The 19,972-nt window shown below is 41.1% G+C and overlaps 1 protein-coding gene across 1 annotated transcript in view; it reads right to left on the reverse strand.

Annotated features, from left to right (window-relative positions):
- CAPN6 (calpain 6) overlaps positions 1-19,722 on the reverse strand; it is a gene marked incomplete at both ends in the record, with an annotated part of 47,914 nt that extends 28,192 nt beyond the window's left edge. The window contains one exon of the mRNA XM_079542122.1: positions 19,558-19,722. Within this exon, the coding sequence (XP_079398248.1) occupies positions 19,558-19,722 (165 nt within the window). The remainder of the gene's footprint in view (positions 1-19,557) is intronic.
- Between the last annotated feature and the right edge of the window lie 250 nt (positions 19,723-19,972).

The raw sequence follows: 19,972 nt of genomic DNA on the forward strand, positions 1-19,972 counted from the left end.
GTATCATAGGTCAAAACCTAGAATACAACCATTTCATTGGTTATTTCCCCTGCCATTAATATATATAAATATAAAAATAAAACTGGTGATCTTGGATTAAAGTCCTCCAAAGATTATTTTGGTATAGTCAACATGGACACTGAGCAGGCATTCGTTACTAAGATCACTTTGGATCGATGAATGTTGCCATCTGTTCTGAAATACCTACCTTACTTCCTCCATGTTTCACTCATCAATAACTACATTTTCTGTGGAACTTCAGACTTCTGAACTTCATGCCATTCTACAGCTACTGCTAGTTTGACAATCCAGGGAAAAGAATGTAGTTAAAGTGCCATGTTAATAGACTAAAATTTTATATATTTCAATTTCTGGAGAAACATCATTTTCTATTAGAAAATAAATCATTTTCCAGCCACTAAGCCAATATTTTCTTGTAATATGCTCTCTCTACTGTTGAGACAGTGATGCTCTAAGAGAAGAGGTGTTGTGTTAAGGTAGTAGAACTTACTTGAGGCTGGAGGATGTTCAACACTTAATGTTGTAAACACAGACCTCAAATGAGCTTTGTATGACAGGCTACCCACCAGCAGCTATAAGGACATCAGAAGTCTCAGCATTTAATCAGTCATGAGTTCAAATCTTTATTAATAACTGGAACGTGCATGACAGCATGGGGATACACAGCATACAAGGAAGAACTCCAGACAAATCAGACTCATTGCACATGAGCTGTGCAGTCAGTCTGCACGTGTACCATAGCTGTTTGGTTGTACTGTTTAGCAAGTTGTAACCACTACAAACTGGCTGCCAGTAGTCAAGGGATCTCAGAAGAATTGAGCTTCTTTTTCCACTGAAAAGGAAAGCAACGGATGGTATTTTCAATTTTGAGAATCAGGTGGCATAAATCAGCCTAACTTTTCCTGCAAAGGGCAACCTACCAAACACTGGGAATGTCTCTGCATTAAATATACAAGTAAAAAAGGGAAGACCAAGTTCAGAGGCAGTCAGTTTAGAATAACTGTCTGATATCCCTTTCAGGCAAGTGGTGTGGCTGAGGTCAGACCTGGGCTGTAAGTCTAGTCTTGGTTCATCAGTCTAAAAGGCCACCCATCGTTTTGCTGTCCGTTTTTAGTGCTTCCTCAAAACATGTTTTTCAGTCAAGTTCGTCAACTAGTTTCCTAATAGTGGAAATAAAAACAGTGAGAAAAGAAAGTTGGAAAACTTCAACAATTTTTTATGACACTGAAATATTCAGCACTGGACCAGTGCAGAAACAAGAATTCCCAATTCTGTACGCCTGACCGCTCGTCTCTGGCAGCAGCTGTTTTCTTTGCCTGATAATAAGCACCATTAACAAGCTCAGTGGCCAGGACCTTTCTGGGCTTGTCCAGTCTGACCTTACACTGTGCCTCAAGGGATTCGTAATGGATCAGACTGAAGTCTTGATCACTGTTTTTATAAGGAAGAGAATATGCTATTTACAAAACAGCCTTGGATTTCAGTAGATTTTAGCAAAACCACTGTCTTATGCTATCACATGGTGAACAGGCATTGCGTAGCAAAAACAGTCAGGCAACATAAGGAATGTTGTCTGAAATGAACATTCAGATAAAGATGGAAGTGTTACTTTATACTTGAAAGAGATATCTCTTCTTTATCCAATGGCAATACACAGACATTAATGGTTAACAAGCTCAAATCTAAACCACATCAAAAAGCAGAAATCTCTTAAGCAACGAGCTCCTCCTCTCCTTGTTCCCCTCCCAGCAGGGCTTGACATCAGCCTAGATGCCAGTATCTACCGATTGTGACAGTTACCTCTGATACTTTATGAAAATAATAATCCTTCATCCTCCTCTCCCAGTCTTGATGTTCCTAATCTCTCATCTTTGCCAGACAGCACCCTGAAGTGTTCTTCCCCACTTTGCTCTAAGTTTTTTAATGCCTGGGATAACAGTGCACGAAGCAGCCATTGCAATACAGAGTTATTATAGGTGCCACGCCATTCTGTACTGCATGTTTGATTTGTGTCATGAAAATAACAGTGAAGTTGTATATGGAAATCTGCTCATAAGACACAAGCTTCTTCAAATATTAAGCGACTTTCAAATTTTAGATTTTGAAATTAATGTTTTTTTAAAATACCAATTATACTCTTGCTAGAAAAGTCACACTCTTCTGAGCTTACGCTCAGAGCCAGAGGAGTCTCTCAGTTTTGAGAGGACACGTACAGAGATGTGCCTGATTCTGTGCAGAGAACCACATTTAGTGCCATCAGGACATCTGAACTTTATCAGACCACTCATCTTCAGGAAAGAAGAGTCCTCCCACCAGGTCATTGACCTTTCTGGTAGGCTCACTCCTTTCATTGCCAGAACAGGCATTGCTGCAGCCAGGAGGGCAGCACCAGCTCTTGGTGCTGTAGAAGCACAAGCAAATATCAGGGCAGCCAAGTGTTTCCAGGCAAGCATAAATATCAGCACCCATTAGAATGGTAAGAAACATCACCACTGTTACTGAGTCGCAGTCAAAGGGTGTAACACAAAGAGGTTGCTAAGAAATAAAACAAATAGACCAGTGGAGAGAGAGAACCCAAAATATGTGACTCCTGCTGGTCTGACAATCTGTGCAACAAACTACTGTTTCATTTTAAAGAACCTCAGTTCTTGACAAAGAGTTCAGATTCTAAGCTATAAAAAATGCTGCCTCAAAAATGAGGCTGCAGTATTCATTTTACTTCTCAATGCTAAAAGTATTTTTATGACACAGGTAGACTGACTAATGTTTATCATCCTTATAAATTCACAGAAACTACAGAAAGGATCAGATTTACACATCTTCAAAAGAAACAGCAGCTTACATTCCTAAAACATCTTTTAAAATCTTATTGTGTTCATTTAACAGGAAAGTTATCAGCACATGAGATAAGTCTCTTGAGCTCTGAAATTTATGAAGCTGCAAGAATGCCAACAATGATTTTTTAAGTAAGATATCTAAGCAAAGACACATTTGCCTCACCTGCCATCTGATCAGTTACGTGCTTTGCCTTCTATGCAGGCTATTTTTATTTTACCTACTTCTTGTTGCTCTCAGAGTACTGAAATGAATGCATTTTGAATAAGTCCCTTTCCCTCCAATTCTGTCAGAATTTTGGAAAGTTTCTGGAAATTTTAAGAACAATATCAAGAGCTATAAGGTAAAATTCTTCAGAGTAATCGTGTGACTAATTTGCCACCTCTACAGCTGATGATGCCAAATGATTGCCAGTATTACCTTGATATCCATAAATTCACTTTAATTCACTCTTTAGTCAGGTAGCCTCCTTTTTAATTCACCCACCTTCATTATGTTCTCACGCTTGCTTTTCTTCCCCATCTTCTGTTATCAACTCAACATGTTTCACAAGTAATCAGTAAGAAATTTACTTCTATATCCCACAAACTTATTTATAAAGCTTGTTCTGGTACCTCCCTTTCTTGTGGGCATCCCAACAACTAATAAAGGACAAGCCTTTCCTCAGGGTAACCTGCTCCCATTCAACTTCTTGGTGTGATTAGTTTCACTAAGATACCCAAAGTGGACTGAAACTTCTCAATAGGAAGGCACTGCTGGGAGAAGAGTGGAACAGATACCCACTTGGAGACAACATCACTGTAATTATACTTCCTCTGTGGGAAGAAAGGCCGAAGGAACAAATACCTTGATGGCAAAAGACATTAGTCTGTCTTGTAGACCACAGCATCCTCTAAATAAAACCAAAATAACTTGGCTGCTCAGTTTTTAGGCTAGAGATTCACCATCTTACTTCTGTGCTCAGTCTGGGAGCATTCTGTGTTCTTCGATGCCAAACACAATTGATTCCAACTTCACCATCACCATCAAGGTGCTTCCTATCATGAACCAAGACTTTCTGGTTTCCATACTAAAAAAAAAAAAAAAGAAAAAAAAGACTGGAGCAGATCCAGTCAGACATGAACGAATGCAGGCCATCAGCTCACTAGGAGCAGTCAATCAAGGTTTTTTGTTTGTTTGTTTTTTAGAGTGTTTACTCATTGATAATCTTATCTTATCCCTGTTGAACTACAACCAGTTTTATCTCTGTTTAAAATATTTACATCTTTAAGAGACCTTTTGCTTGGAAAAACATAGCAAGAAACTTTTTTTTTTTCTAATTTATATTGTGCTGTTTCCTCATGTAGCACATTCACTGTATTTATCAATCTTATTTCCCCAACTTGATAAAGATATACTGATTTGAATTCACTACTTCATTTTAGTCAAATTCCTTCAGTGAACACTAATATTACATCAATCTCACACCAAACTAACACAAAGAATGTTATTCAACTGTCAAAAGTAGAGAACTGCAATACAGCAGACAGGAGACCTGGAATCATTTTATCACAAAATTCATTGCTAATAGACCCGTATCTTCACCAGATTTCCAATCCCTATTAAAATGTTTTCAAGCCATTTTAAATTGTCCATTAAGGTGGAAGGTTCTCCATGAATATTTAGGAAGTCATAGAACTTTGAGCTTTTCATCACCTGAGAAGACAGAAACCTCCCAAGGTCCTCTATTGTGGGAAACAGTCTGCTTACCACCTAAGAAGAGCAGTTTGAGAGGTGTTGATAACTCAAACACGAACTAAAGTAGACATCAAATCCATCTTGACTTACGCACTGCTCCACCTCCACATGCTGGAGAACATCCCAGAACTGCTCCTCTTCTGTCAGGCTGAGTTTCGTTATGACATGCCAGGAAAAACACCTCACACCAAACCCCAGCAGGGACGCTGAAATCATTCTGGCACGTTTGTGTCTCCAGTAATCTCACTGCTAGTGCTTGACACACAGACCACTTCCAAGAGAAAGTCATGAGTCACCTTTTAACTCTAGTCTCACACTATCAATCAGTGAATTTACTCAATCATGGTCCAACAGTCAAAGTTAGTGGAAAACCTATAGAAATATAACTCTCAAAAGGCAAAGTTAGGGGAAAGCCTGTTTTAAATGAAGTTTGACTATTATTTTTTTCTTGCCTTACAGTTTAAATATTTGCAGTGCAGCCATTATTTTCACTAGAGGATAATTACTTTTAATTTTTCTTTTTGCAGGTTTTGGAACATCTGCAGAAGTGACTTGACATGGCGTCCCCATCTTTTCCAAGAACACCATCCCCTCTTTGCATCTGAAGTTTTTATTCAAATGCAGAGATGCAGACCAAATTGTCAGCTGTAAATCCCAGCCCTTTAGCTAAGTCAGGCACACCCAACCTGCAGCCTGCACGTGGTTCAGCACAGCTGACAATGCAGCCTGCTCTCCTCTCCTTGACCACAGAATGCTTGAGGCTGGAAGGCACATTTGATGGTCACCTTGTCCAACACCTCTGATCAAGTAGGGATACCTAAGCAGGTACCTAAAGCAGGCCAGGACCATTCCCAGATAGGTATCTTTTGAACACCTCAGATGATGGAGATTTCATGTCCTGATGGCACATCAGTAAGTGACAGTGGCTCCTAACCACCTGCAACAGTGACCAAAGTTTGGATCCTGACTCCCACACTACAGAGTGTTTCAGTTAACTGTATTTAAAGCTTAAATGTGCAAAAGACAAAATTCACTCAGAAGCTGGAAGATAACATTTGATCTTACAGATACAGTCTGTTTTCCTGAGAAGGAACACTTCCTTCCTGCAAACTCAAAAAGAAGACAATTTGGAATGTTTTAGCTCTTGTGATTAAACTAGAAACAATGCCATGTATCAGCAAGAGAACACTTCTAAAAGGTTCCCTCAGTTGTGAATCATTTTTTTGAAGCTTCCTTTTAGCCATAAAAACACACAGCTTCATACGTATTTTTTAAATAGAGTTAATCTCGAAGGAAACAGATTTAAATTGTAGGATAGGAGCATAAAATTCAAACTACTGTGCAAATCTAGAATATAATAGCTTAAAAAACACTCAGATGCCAAGACATTACTTGTCCTAAAGATCCTATTAAATATGGAAATAACATGGGGCGGGGAGGATGACACAAAACCCCTAGCATACAAAGCCTTCCTTTAAATTCCCTCTTAAAGAAGCTCCACTTCAGGATGTGGATGCTTTTCACTCTTGGAGAAAGGTGTTGACAGAACAGTACCTTAATTTTCTTTGGAACTGGCATGTTTAGGCTGTAATTTTTCCTTCACAGAAGCCAGACATTTAATGCTTGGGGAAGACTAAATCAATGAACTAACAATTACTGTAAGAAGACTTATCCTATCTGAGGATTTGATCCTCAGGCTTTTTGTTTTACAGGCTCAAAATAAATTTTACCATGTCACTCTTTCCATCATCACATTGCCTCAGGACAAACAGAAGCTGACTTTCTGAGAGGCCAATTTTCATTTAATGACAATTGAACCAACTAAACAAAACCTGACACTTTAAAAAAAGAAAAAAAACATTCAAGACCTTGTAATCAAAGTGCTTATGTTCTGGAGGTGACACCAAGGTCATCCTGCATTTTTGCTTTAGAGAAAAACACAGCAACAATGTAAGAAAGCCTCCATCCAGTCTGAAGGAGGGAAACATAAACTGGAAAAATTGCCAAGAGAGAAGATAACAAAACATAGGCATCTGGAGATCCGTCTGCTTGGCAAGCATGCATGTCATTTACAAATGTTTGCTCATAATTATATCCCTGGAAGACTTGGGTGAATAATACCATTGAGAAACACGCTGCTTGTAGAACGCTGCCTCTTCATCATATGGAAATAAGTGCAATACACATTGAAGATTGAATATATCTAAGGACATTGTCACAAAAAAAGAGAAGGCGTACCGCCCTAGTATTTGTAAGAAGAGGAGTAAGGATGGAGCTGTGTATTAGGACACCCACCGAACATACAGCTGTACAACAAGGTTTCCAGAGGAGCGAGGGCAGGAATGCAGGCAGAGTGTTGCTGTGTTCCTACTTCCAGTAAGGACATGGCCAGTACAAAAAGGCACAAATAAAAACAAGGAATTTTATGGAGCTACACAAGACTGAGCCATCAAGTTTATGTCACCCAGGGTCCACCCAGTCAGCAGACTGCAATGGAGAGGTCAGACATGGGGAATTGCTGATGGCTGAAGGCTTTCCTAATTCCATGCTTGTCTCTTCTCATGGGTAAGCTTCATCTTATTTTCCAGGAAAAATAAAGTTACGGAAATAATATAATAAGAGTGAGCAACAGCTCCATTCTGGGAACACTTCAGCAATTCCAGAGAAGAACGCATGACAGTTTTACCAGATGAAAACATTAAAGACAGACTATTCCGTGAGGAATGGCTTAGCCAGGCAGAACGAGATGGAAACATGACAAAGAACGTCATCATAATGCCTCCCATACTCAGAGAACAGGCAATATGACAGACAGCCTTGTACACAGCAAAACTTCTCAGGCCTTTGCAAAGGGTCAGGGTTTTGCTCCCACAAACACGTTTGGCAAGCTGCATCTTGTTCTGATGCACTGCATCATGTCACTGATGGGAAGGAGAGTAAATTAAACTAAATTCATGGACAAAGATGTTTTCTAAAATAATATCTTGAGAAGAATAAAATTCTGTTTCAGTTCCTATAGCACTTCTCAAACATTCATTTCTCACCAACCCCAGTTCTGGAGCACAAGGTCCTCCCCCATAGAGTTTTCACATTGCTTAACCTCCAGAAGCACAACAGAGGTTGTGAGGTCCTCAGAGCTATGCGCACTGTCAGAACCAGGCATCTGGCTGATGCAGAACGCTTAGAAGAAACGCAGGAACCCTGAACAAAGCAGAGCTCCTGTTCTTATTTCTGATGAACTTTCTCAAACACAGAAACAGACTGTCTGAACGAAAAACTGTAATATTTTCAACATTTCTTATTTAGAGCATGGCTGAGCCGTAACACATAGAACTCCCCAACATCATCTCCCAGTGGCAGCACACAGGATGAATTTCAGCCTTAATTTGAACCTCAGATTCTGGTCTAGGAAAATGGGACTTGGACAAGGGTCATGCAGCTGGATGTACTCTTGTAAGACTTGAACCCTAGCTGCTGCCAGCAATAACTCCAGAAGGGATTAAGGTGGTTAAGAGATCCCTGCTTGTTTGTTTGGCTCTGTGAGAAGAGTCCTCAGGGCACCACACACAGCTCTGCTCACTTCCTCACTACAGGAACAAAACAATTGCAAAAGAAATCACATAAGAACACATCTGCAATAGTCCTTTGCATTTGAGCACTGCTTTGCCCCTTAACTTTTCTGTGTTTCTTGGATCCACCACCTAGAAAAGCAGATGGTTACACTGCCCATCAGGAATACTACTGTTTGAGGTAGTGAGGTGATGTCCTCATCACCCTTAGCAGATGCAAATGCTGACTCACCTCAGCTTATACTGACTCACCTTGTACATGTTTCTTTTAAACAACTCCCCCCCGCCAAAAAGAAAAAAGCTAACTAGCTAATATCTGTCAATACTCTGGGTCTATGCCTGCATTAAAGATGCAGAATGTCACCTCCTTGTCCTAGGACAACAATGCAACTCCAAAGCACAGCTTCATCCCTCCTCCCATTGCACCATTCTGCTTCCCAAGTCCCTGTGAAGTATCCATGTACATACATCCATGTCAGCCAGTTCTGGGGATGTGCAACTGGTGATGTACTTGAAGTTATTAAATATTAGGACCAGACTGAAAACTTCTTAGTGACTCTGGCACTCACCGTCCCTCATATGTGACATTTGCATTAGGAATTGGGCTGGTGTTACCTCCAGCAGAGATGCTATTGCAAGCAAACAAGCTGATGAGTGATTTGAGGGGTTTATATTGCTGAAATATGACTTTCACCTTTAACATTCTCTCCCCAACAAAACATAAAACATATCAAATATTCACTGTTTACAAGATTCTTGCGGAGTCCAATGCATTTCAAACTTCCAGAGACAAGTCTGCTAGTTCTTATTCTGAAGTTCTGGTGACAGAGGTTACTTTAGAAGAATAGCAGGACAAACCTTCAAACAACAGTAACATATTTTCTAATCCAAACCTCTGATACTAAACTGCAATTAAAGCAGCTGCTGAGCATAAGACAGGCCTTGTGGCAAAGCAATCACAGACACTGTGAGAGGATCACTGTCCTGTAAATATGAACTAGTGCACTGCCCACCTCTGGCCCTTTGACCCAGGATAGCCTCCCATCCAGGCTACTTCCCTGCACCGTGATCAGCTTCTTACGCCCTCAGGTGGGGAGAGGGGCAGACACTCTGAAAGGACTCTTTTCTGCTCAGGGAATGAAAGCCCTTAACTTCTCTCTCCAGGAAAGTTGACTCCATGAAAGACTGGTTAACAAGAGCATACAAATATAGTGTGAATCTTAAACACAAGAGACTCAATTATATGCTCTTTGGTATTATTTGTAATCTCCCCCTTCCCCCAGGCTTCATTCAGATGTTATGAACTGTCAGCCTTTATTTACACGGCTAATGTGAGATACGTCTTCTTAAATGCTGCTTTGAAGTGGCCGAGCTCGTAAATATCTCATCTCAGCTCCATGTGTGAATTCCTTGTGGACCCAGCAGCAGAATGAGATGGGGAGAGACTCACAGAGGCCTGAATCTGACTTGGAAGACAGAAATTCTCTTTTGTCGTTGTTTGCATTATTCTATAACCAAACATGAATACTTGAAACGTGACAGTGTAAAGAGAAGAGGGAAACACCTTGCAAATTGTCAAATCAGTACAACTATAAACTTAAACTTGCCCTGATACTCAACCTCATTTTAAAGACACTGAAGATGTAAAGTAGGAATTTGTTACTCTACTGGCAAGCACACAATACATACCTGGACAAGATACAGAAGTAACGCTGCTTCCATAAGACGAAAGATACCTTCTAGTGGCTCTAAGCTTGGCTGTCTTCTTCACCGTGCTGCTAAAGAGCATCAACAACTTTGCACCTTATAAATTCTGAGTGACACCAGAGAAGACAAATTGAGCACCAAGAATGTCTGCATCCAAAGCTGGATGCCTGGAGGATTAGAAACCTTTTATCCTAGCTGACTGCCAAATACCCACAGGAACTTCTAATTTGAACCTCACTGTCCATGGAATAGAATTTCTTTTTCTTTCAGCAATTTTAAATCCTAAAAATATTTTCAAGTTGATGAGGGAATCCTTCCCCATAGTAGCTCCAAATTGGGCTACCCAGCCCTTACTTCAAAGTATTCTCTGAGAACACAAACTGTATAACGTTTCGTTATATGCAGCTACAAACCTAAACTGCAAAGACACATTTCTGTCCCAAACTGATCTCAGAGTCTGACCCGATTCCTTCCTCAGCCTCCAGAAGGAGGCAAAACCTCTTCTGCTTATTTCTTCCTCTTCTGACCAGCTGAAAAAACAAACAAACACACACACACACACACACACACACACACACACACACACTCAAAACCTTCCAAGTTATGAAACACGAACACAAGTCCCCTCAAAATCTACTTTCGCCAATCCCAGATAGAGAGAGGGCAACAGACTGTATAAAACAGCTGCACGTAGCTCACCGTCTCCATCTGCCAAGGTGCTAAAGGGTATTACTCATTTGAGTCCTTCCTTCAGTTCTTAACTCACTTTGGCTGTCATCTGCCCGATTTCTCAGTCAGCAGGACACAGCATATAGACACAGCAGCAACAAGCATCTTCCATGATCCACTGAGATGACGCAAGTCATGGGCATCCAGAGTATGAGCACCTTCCAGTCAGGAGATGCGCTCTTTGTCCTCCCCAGGGAAACATCCCTTCCCTCCAAAATCAAAGCAAATCACCATTAGCTAGAAACAAACATACACATACTCTAGTACCTTCACCGTGTCAGACATATTTACTGTGCAAGGCAACTATACTGATGAAGTCCTAAAAATAGTTCCTGAAGCACAGAGACTTGATGAAAAAGGCTGAGGAAGCCCAGCATGACCCTTTTCAGAATGGTTAGATCATTACAAACAGCAGATAAAAGATAATTTGCCTGAACAGCTTGATTCCTTTATTTCTGCAAAGAATTTAAGCAAAAAAGAAGGAAGATGAGCAAAGAGGAACAATATAAAGCAACCTAAAGCAACCAAGGAAGGAACATATTGAAGGCATCTTCCCTTGAATGCTTTCCCTTCCCCCTTTTCTTTTCAGAACATGTTCAGTGAAAAGAAAACCTCAAGACCTTAGGAGAAAATAATAGTGGGAGGGGAAAAAAAACAAAAGGAAAAAAAAAAAAAAAAAAAAAAGAGGAGTTTCCAGGGAATTTCTTGGCTGGACACCATCACAGCATGCCATTCCAAGTACCTTGGGAGATCCACAGAGAGAGTCCCCTTTATAGCTGGAAAATGTTTCCTTACTTCCAAGAAAATCTTCAAGAAACATTTCATTTTAATTAGTGCATTTGGAGAAAAGCTGCAGCACTGAATATTTGCCTACCAACAAAGACTACCAACCCCTACTCTTTTCCAAAAAGTGCTTGCTCCTCAAATAGATCAACTACTTAGAACAGCTAGGACTACTGGTAATTTTTAAATGATTACAGGATCACATTAGGGTAGCAGTAATAATGACAGTGCTCTTTTGTTACGATGCTCCATACAAGAAGTTATGACCCAGGTTGCAAGAATGAGAATTCCATTTCCAATGGCTACCATTTACTTCTTTATTCTCTGTACATAATTTATTTATTTAGCTTATTATAGCTGTTAGCATCAACACTGTAAGAGGATAGAACAGTGAATTGTAAGTTAATAACTCACTTCTCTCTTCACGTGCTTGAATCAGTCGGTATTCTACAATCATACAAGCCTTGAGGCATTTTTTATAAATAAGTTATTTAAAAATACGCTAAAATAATAAAATAACAATCAGTTTATTTCTCATTATTTATTTCTATGCTTTCTAACCATGCCAGTAAGCTGCCCATGTACAATCACTGTGAGAACCTGGTTTTCCAAGTCATCACCTCATTGCAGTACCCTGTAGAGCCTTCTCTGTCCAGGCCTACTATGAACATTCAATTGCCTTGAAAAACATTTCTGAAGTGCAACTAGAGTGAAGATCAGCAATAACTGGTTAAATGTTCTTTCCTTTAATTAAATGTTGTTCAGCTTTTAAAGCATAGAAAATAGTAGTCTCAATACGCTGAAGCCATGCTGGAATGCTGCTAAGTGCTTTATAAGGTCTTGAATTTCAGCGGGTTCACATGTGCCTCTTTCACACACCATATCACAGCTGAACACCTCTAGCTCAGCACTCCAGGGCAAGACCAAGCAGCACCAACCTCATTCAGACACTGCTTAACACTTCCACTGATAGTGTATACATGATCTACAACCAATTTCACCACAGACATCAAAAAAGCCGATGCTGGATCCAGCTGATTTACGGCCATACAGTAAGGACAAGACTCGTTCTGACCTTGATTTGAAGGGGCTCTCCCTCCAGTTTTTGACACTTTCTCCTAGGAGTCCAAATCCAGTGGGGCCTTTGGAAATCCTTCTGTTACAGTCTGTGGGTTGCCAGGAGGCAAGAACAGGGACTGCCGACATAAGTATTGAAGACCGCTAACTCCACTAAATCTCTCCCTTGCTAAATAAGTAAAGCTGCAGAGGCAGATTTTTAGTCTCTCCAATAAGAAAACAAGGCTCTGAAGCCAAGTGCCAGCTCTACTTTTATCACTTAAGCAATACACAGCATGATACAGCCCTGCCTACAACAGAGTCTCAGATGTATGGCACTGCATTGTTAAGATCAATAACATTCACCCATCATTGCACCCCTTTCCCCCCAGTTCAAAATAAAATCTAACAACCTGAAGATGATTTGCTTTAATTGCAGCTGCATCACTGTTTGCAGGGCATGCTGACAATCCCTGCCTAGAATGTGCAGTTGCTGGGGCAACGCATGTGAAGAGCGTGCCTTTGTGTTGCCACGTGCATCTTCATCTTCGGGAGCTGTGTCAATAGCCAACACCAGAGCTCCCACAGCTGGGGGATTTAACACCTTCCTCCCCAGGAGCAGCCTGCCTGCCTTCAGCACAGGGGCCTCAGCGGGCAGCCCATGCCTAGCACTGCTTCTCTGCTTGCTGACAGCTGCACAAGGACAGATGGCCAAGGTCGGCGCAGCCATGTACCAAGGACAACACCGTGGCACCTCGCCACATGAAATGTTCCGCAGAGCTAGATTTCATTTGCAGGTAGGCAGCTCATTGTGCACATAGCTAACGAAGGAACAGAGCGTTGAGCACCACCAAAAAGTAATATTCTTCTGAAGATTTCCTGTCTAGCTGTTGTCTCCCCGCCTGCCCCCTCCAAGCTATCAGAAGGTTGCAGCACATCTAGAGGACTGCACTGTCTTCCTTCCATCTCCATAATTCTAACCTAGAATCACAGAACCATTAAAGTTGAAAAAGACCACTAAGATAATCTAGTGCAACCTTCAACTCGTCACCACCACATCACTAACAACATCCCTCAGTGCCACATCAACCCTCTCCTTGAACACCTCCAGGATGATGACCCCACACCTCCCTGGGCAGCCCATGCCAGTGCAGCATCACTCTGAGCAGTTTTTCCCAATATCCAACCTTGCTCTGGTGCAACTTAAAGCCATTTTCTCTTGCTCAAAATAAGATCCACGTGCACACAAACATTCCTACCAACCTCTCCCATTATCTCACAGGGCAGACTTTTTTCCAGATTTCACCTCCCAATTCCTATCATATTTCTTTGAGATGAATGCTTTAAAGGTACATTTAAACGTCTGCTTTGCCTACAAGCTTTTATATCTTTTCTAGGAAAGCCTTCCATCCACAAGGCTTACACACTACCATAAAAAAAAAAAAAAAAACCTTCAGTTTATATATGCACACATTTATCAAAGAAACATCTGCTAACTTTATGAAAAACTAGGAACAAGAAAATTTTTTCTGGAGGTCAAGAATTCAAGCTGAATCTGCCATTAATGGCAAATGAAAGTACTGTAACAATTATGAATGCAATAGCAAGGAGGCCATACACATGTAAACTCAGCTAATTACAGCATACATAAATGCCAGTTAAAATGTTAAATAATGTAATCCAGGAAGTTTCGTACTCCTTTAGGAGCCCCAAGCATTACCAGTGGTGGAGTGCAGTGTCTGAAAGTCACCACAGAAAGTTACAGTTGGGATCTCAATCTCCCTTGAGCAGTGTATGGAACACAGCATCCACAATGATGCTGTGATCTGTGGCTGTGAGAGAAGCAAAAGGAATAAGAAGCCAGGCAAGCTTTATCTGATATTAATGCAAGGCCAAGTCTTTTACAGCTCTTTTTTTTACTCTTTTTTTACAGACGTGTCCCAGGGAAGAACAAGAAGTGAGCAAGCTGCAAGACACTGTTGCACTGCTCACATAACCTAACATCTGATACCACCTCTGTATTCCAATGAGAGTCCACATGTCTGAAGTAAATAAAGGGATTCCTGAGCTTCCTCAAAGGTCAGAGGCTCACAACCACACATTTCCCCACCTCTCAGATACAGGCATGTTCCATAGGGGTCTGTATTTAATGTACAAATGCAACATCACAGCACACAAGGCATCTCAATTCGTGTTTGTCTCCACTTCAAGAGTCAAAAACCACCAGCAACAGAGAAACATGGGAATAGGCAGGGAAACAGAAAATGAAAAGGCTTCTTGTGGTTCCAGATGTTGCAGCAAGCTTTGCAGAACACGTCAGGATTTCACAGAAGAGCATTAATCAGACCCTGCAAAGCTTGAGGGGGAGGTGGAGGAGAGGCAAGAACTGCTGCTCTCATCAAGCAAGAGCACTGGCCTTGTCCTTAGCCAGTAATAAAAAAATAAATAAGGTTGAAAAGAGAAGGAAGCACATTCAGACTGTCAGAGCTGATCCTTTTATCAAGAGAGCTGTGGGTGTGGTAAGGAAATGCAACAAATCAGGAAAGTGTCACTATTTGCAGTGAATGCTACAATCTAATTTGTCACACGGAAGGCAGCAATGTAACTGCGCTCTACTGCTAGGAGCTCACATCACTCTGAGGTGCCAATTTCAGCATTCCCCTTTATCTCCACGGTTCCTCCAGCCCTGGATTGCTCCAGGCACCATCCTGGCAGATAGCCCAGGCTGAGAAGCTGCCACTGCTCCATGCTCTGAAGCTGTTCCTGCAGTGCATGTGGGACAACCACTCGACCAGATGCAGATACAGCATGCCTGGATGCTTTCCTTCGCAGCACCTCTCCTACTATAGCGCCCCCAAAAAATCAAGCAAGTTCCTGGTCTTATTCATGGTCTAACTGGAAAACAGATTGAGAATGAAGCTGCAGCTTACAGAAGATAAGAGGAATCAAAAGAAAGCCACACATTATCCTTGAGGGACATTTAACCCAGGTGTATCCAGTGCTGGGCAGTACCACCCAAATATTTCATGACACTTATTTTGCAATATTTATGAGGTCTGAGATCCTATTAAACCTTCCGGAGGACTGCTTACTGTGATCCCAACTCCTCTCACTGAGAACATAAATGGGACAAAACATGAATATATGTAAACCTCACACAGGCAGGCATGCCCTGGTGTGCAAAATTTTCCAAGACAAATATAGAGGTGGGGGAGGTTTCAGGGTTCAAACTGTCACTTGCAAATGCAAAGATTTATATATATATATATTTTTTTTAGGTTCTTAGGCAACTGATCATCTTCCAGCAGTAAGCAGCAAACAAAAGCTGGTGCCACCTCCAAGAAACACGAGCAAATGAAAGGGAGAGCTCCCAAATTCTCTCGCACCTCGCCCACTCATGCTCACCTGGAAAAGTTACCAACCTGCTCCTCCCATTCTGCCCAGTTTGAAAACTGTTGGGTTTGTTCCCTTTCTGTATCACTCAAGAACACAGCACCTAATTTCCCAAGCTTTTTAACTTCTACTGTAACAATTGCCCCTGAAAGCATAAGTGAGAAGAAAGGCAGTGTTTCTAGGAACAGGGCATACAGGGGGCCAGGAATAAGCGACTCCCCACTTGCAGGCAGATATCTGACCTTTGGCACCAGGAGAGCTGGGGAATGCTGGTGGTTCAATAGACACAGGAGCAGTCCCTCCTGCAGTCTGGGACACCAGTGGGGCTTCTTAGGAAGCAGCTCAGCAGTAACCTCAGCAAATGGCTTTGTGCCCTGCCTTACTGAAAGAGAACTAGCTCTGTCTTTCCAGAACACGGGGGTACAACCATAGCCCTTTTATAAGGAAAACATGCAGATGAAAACAGAACCAGGGCTTATAAAGCAGAGGATCAAGCAGGGGATCTGGGAAAGCACACGGTAAGACTCTCATTCTGTTGGATGAGACTATTACTTTCCTGTCTGAATACCTTAAGAACATGTCACTTATCTCTGAAGCAAGCTTATCTGCTTTTTCTCCATACAGATGTCTGTCCTGCCCAGAGGATCTAGCTGTTCAACTCAGACAAACATGTCCTTGGGATTTAATACCTTTGTAAGGTCAATTCTATCAGTTGCAAAATTGAGGCAAACCCCCGCTAAAAATAAGACAGACAAAATATTTTTGAAGCAGAGTGACTGCAGTTCCTGGGTATTTTCACTAGAGCCACTCGCTAAGAGCCAACTCTGAGCCAGACCACCACACAGAGGCAGCATTCACCCTCATAAGGGGTTAACCAGCACAGGAGGGCACTGATGTCCCAGGGCCAGCAGAGATGAGGGGGGAGAGAGGCTGCTCCTACACCTTGGCAGAGCACAGCTGCCCCCAGCCAAGGAAACAGGACCCAGTATTGCATGTAAGTAGTGTTCATTGCTGATCTTGCCATAAGAAAATTTCTTCTAGGAAAGTCAGACCGTCTGAGAAAGAATGCATGGTAATTACACGGTGCCTTCTGTGCTCTCCACTTTCTTAATAGAAGGGTGCCACAGAAGTAACATTACCCTGGCTTTGTTCCTTTTCCTAAGAAGACTTGTACAAAACAACTAATTAATGTCAGACTGTTAATGTGCTATTGCTGTGAGTGACTAGAATAAGCAAACAGAACGTACTTAACATTGCAGGTGCAAACCCAAGGACAAAAAACACAGTGGAGGAAGCCCTTCTGCCCGCTCTTCTCTCTCTCTCTCTCTCTCCCTCTCACTTATGCTCCTTTCCTCAATAGGGCAGAATAAAACTTTTTTTTAACATAAAGACACACTTCCTATGTATTTACTTTGTCTGGCCAACACCAGCCATTCATGGACTGAACAAAGTGTGGACACTTTTCTGAGCTGAAACTAAAATACTAGCTTTTAGTTGAGAAAAGCTTTCAGTTCCCAGATCCCAAACGTACTTCTTGTGACACTGGCATCAGTGAAAGCAATTGCAGAGGCACTGTATGCACTGGGCAGCACAGCACAGTTGCTCATACAGCTTCATAGGAAGGATTTCTAAACTGAGGGACCCATTGCTCATGTCAGTACACAAAAACCAGCATCTGGGCATGCCATCCACTGCCAAATACGTGACGGGAAGAGAGAAAACAGAGTTTCATCATTTAGGAAAGCAACTCCTGTTCTGCTCACTAAAATTTCTGTATTGAACCTGCTGTGAGAAATCAACACCATCGAGGAAAACAAACAATTTTATGTTATCCTGGCAAATATAGCCAGGCTTTGTCAGCCTCATCTGTCATCCCCTGTCACACAGAACAAGGAACAGTACCAGATATGTAGAAAAGCAGACCATGCTGTCATCGTCATTTTCCAAGAAAAGCCATGCAAGTTTATGCTTCCAGAAGATAAATCCTAATCCCAACAGCAAGGATGAGTAAAGTTAAGGAAAAATTCACCATACTTCAGGGTAAAAATGCTTTGTGCATCCAGCTACAAGATTCCAGTGTGCTCTTCATTACTCTTGAAAGAGTGTGAGAACAGATTACATTCTCTTACAGAAAGCCACGTGGTCAAAGTTGAAAATTATTTTATGTTCCTTGAATTATTTGTTTACAGCCACGAACTGCTTTATAAAAACAAGATATGTGAAGAATGAGGCTTCAGAGCAAACCAATTACCATATCCCAAATATAAGTAATAGTAACAGTTTCAATGTGCAGCACATTAATCACAATCAGAAGACACTGACATGATAGCTCCTGCTAAGATGCTAGCTGAAGAAGCAAACAGACACAAACAGACATTACAGGCAACGAGCAAGCAGATAATAGTTTTTCGTTCTGAAGATGAAGTCCCTATGGCATAATCCAGGTTTTATAGAAGCCAAGGGCAAAATTCACAGTCACTTCAACAAAGTCATACAGAGACCAGCAGTATCAATCAATAAAGAAAACTCTCAATTTAATCTAGACAAGAGGTGCTGCTAAGGTCTCACTACAATCACTGAAACACAGCAGAGGAAGAAGGTGTTCAATTCAGTACAGAAAAAAAGCATATACACACCTTTGAGAACATACCTTCACTTCTCTGCATCAGCTACACATCTGTAGTTGAGTATTCCCAGTAGCTCAAAAGCATCCTGCCTTATACTGCAGGACTCAACCAAACCTCTAAGACCTGCGCATAGCTGGGCTTTTTGGTTCCTTTATAGTTAATACAAAAGGTAAATTTGAGAACAAACCACACACACAGTTTCCTCTTAGTTTTGGCTCTTCTCTTTCCTGTTCTCCAAGAAAAATTACGAACCATTCATTTATAGATATAAACAATTCAGCTACTTGAGATTGGACCAATTTCCCCTTGCTACTGTGAGTTTTACTTTCCTCACATACAAGTTACAAATTACTTTGAAAACATGGAGAGAGCTACAATGAACAATTAATTGAGTTGCATGATTAATTTGCTTCTAGCATTCCAGGCACAAATATTTATCTGTTCTGTTCATATGTTCTTATTTCCTATAGTGTTTTTACAAAGATTGTATTTTCCTTAAGAAAAAATAAACAAAAAAGAAGCAAACAAAACATTCGATGTCTTGGTGAGGGCACTAGATTTAATTGCAAGAAGTTAGATTTTACATTGCCATCACTCTGCCTACACACCAGGCCCCCAAAAGTATTAAAGAGAAATTAAATTAAGAAACCACAACAATTTCTGAGATGCTTTTGTCAACAGAGCAACCTGTAGAGTGACATACTCACAGACAGATCCAGAAAATGAAGAATATATTCTCAGAACATATTTCTGTTTTGACTGATGTACTACAGATAGGTATTCTTAATTAAACAGAGGGATGATCTAAACAGCCCTACTGCTGGAGTTACCTCACATTGTTTGTTATTAGAGAGCCATCAACAGTAAAAAAGCATCATCAGGCTGTACTGAATGCTTCCTTTTCATCTTCATAGAGTAAGGCACGACTTTCATTTTGGACAGCAAAATGACAGATAGCCTTCTGTCTAGGTTGCACAATGACAAGAAATGAATGGAAAAAGGGAGGACAAATAGACTAACAATTGTTTCAGCATAGAGAAGATGGTGGGAGTGGAGTAGTACGAACAGCATCTCATCACTGGGGAGTGAGCACTCATTACCTTTGGGCGCTTCCATTCAACTTTCCCTCGTGGGGCTTTTTGATAGAAAAGGGACTCGTCTGAGGCTGGAAATTCAGGATCTTCGAAGAGCTGTCTCTGCTGGATACATTGCCTTTTCAGCTCGTGGTACTTCTGATCTCTGAAGAGTTGAACTGATGAAGACATATCTTTCTGTATAGGTAAGATAAATATTGGCTTACGTAAATTATGAAGCCTCAGCATAGTGAAGCCCTCGCAAGCATTTGACAACAGAGCATATAATTTGTTCTAAACAAGATTAATTACTGATTTCTGTTTAAGAAACAGATTATAAATTCAATTGTGCTACGTAGTAGACTAAAAAAAAAAATATAGAACAGTGTATATGTATAAGGATACCACTTTTGACTGAAGAGAACTCTTACTAGGAAAGAAA

This window comes from Tetrao urogallus (genome assembly GCF_951394365.1).
Source record: "Tetrao urogallus genome assembly, chromosome: 13".
Classification (NCBI taxonomy): Eukaryota; Metazoa; Chordata; class Aves; order Galliformes; family Phasianidae; genus Tetrao; species Tetrao urogallus.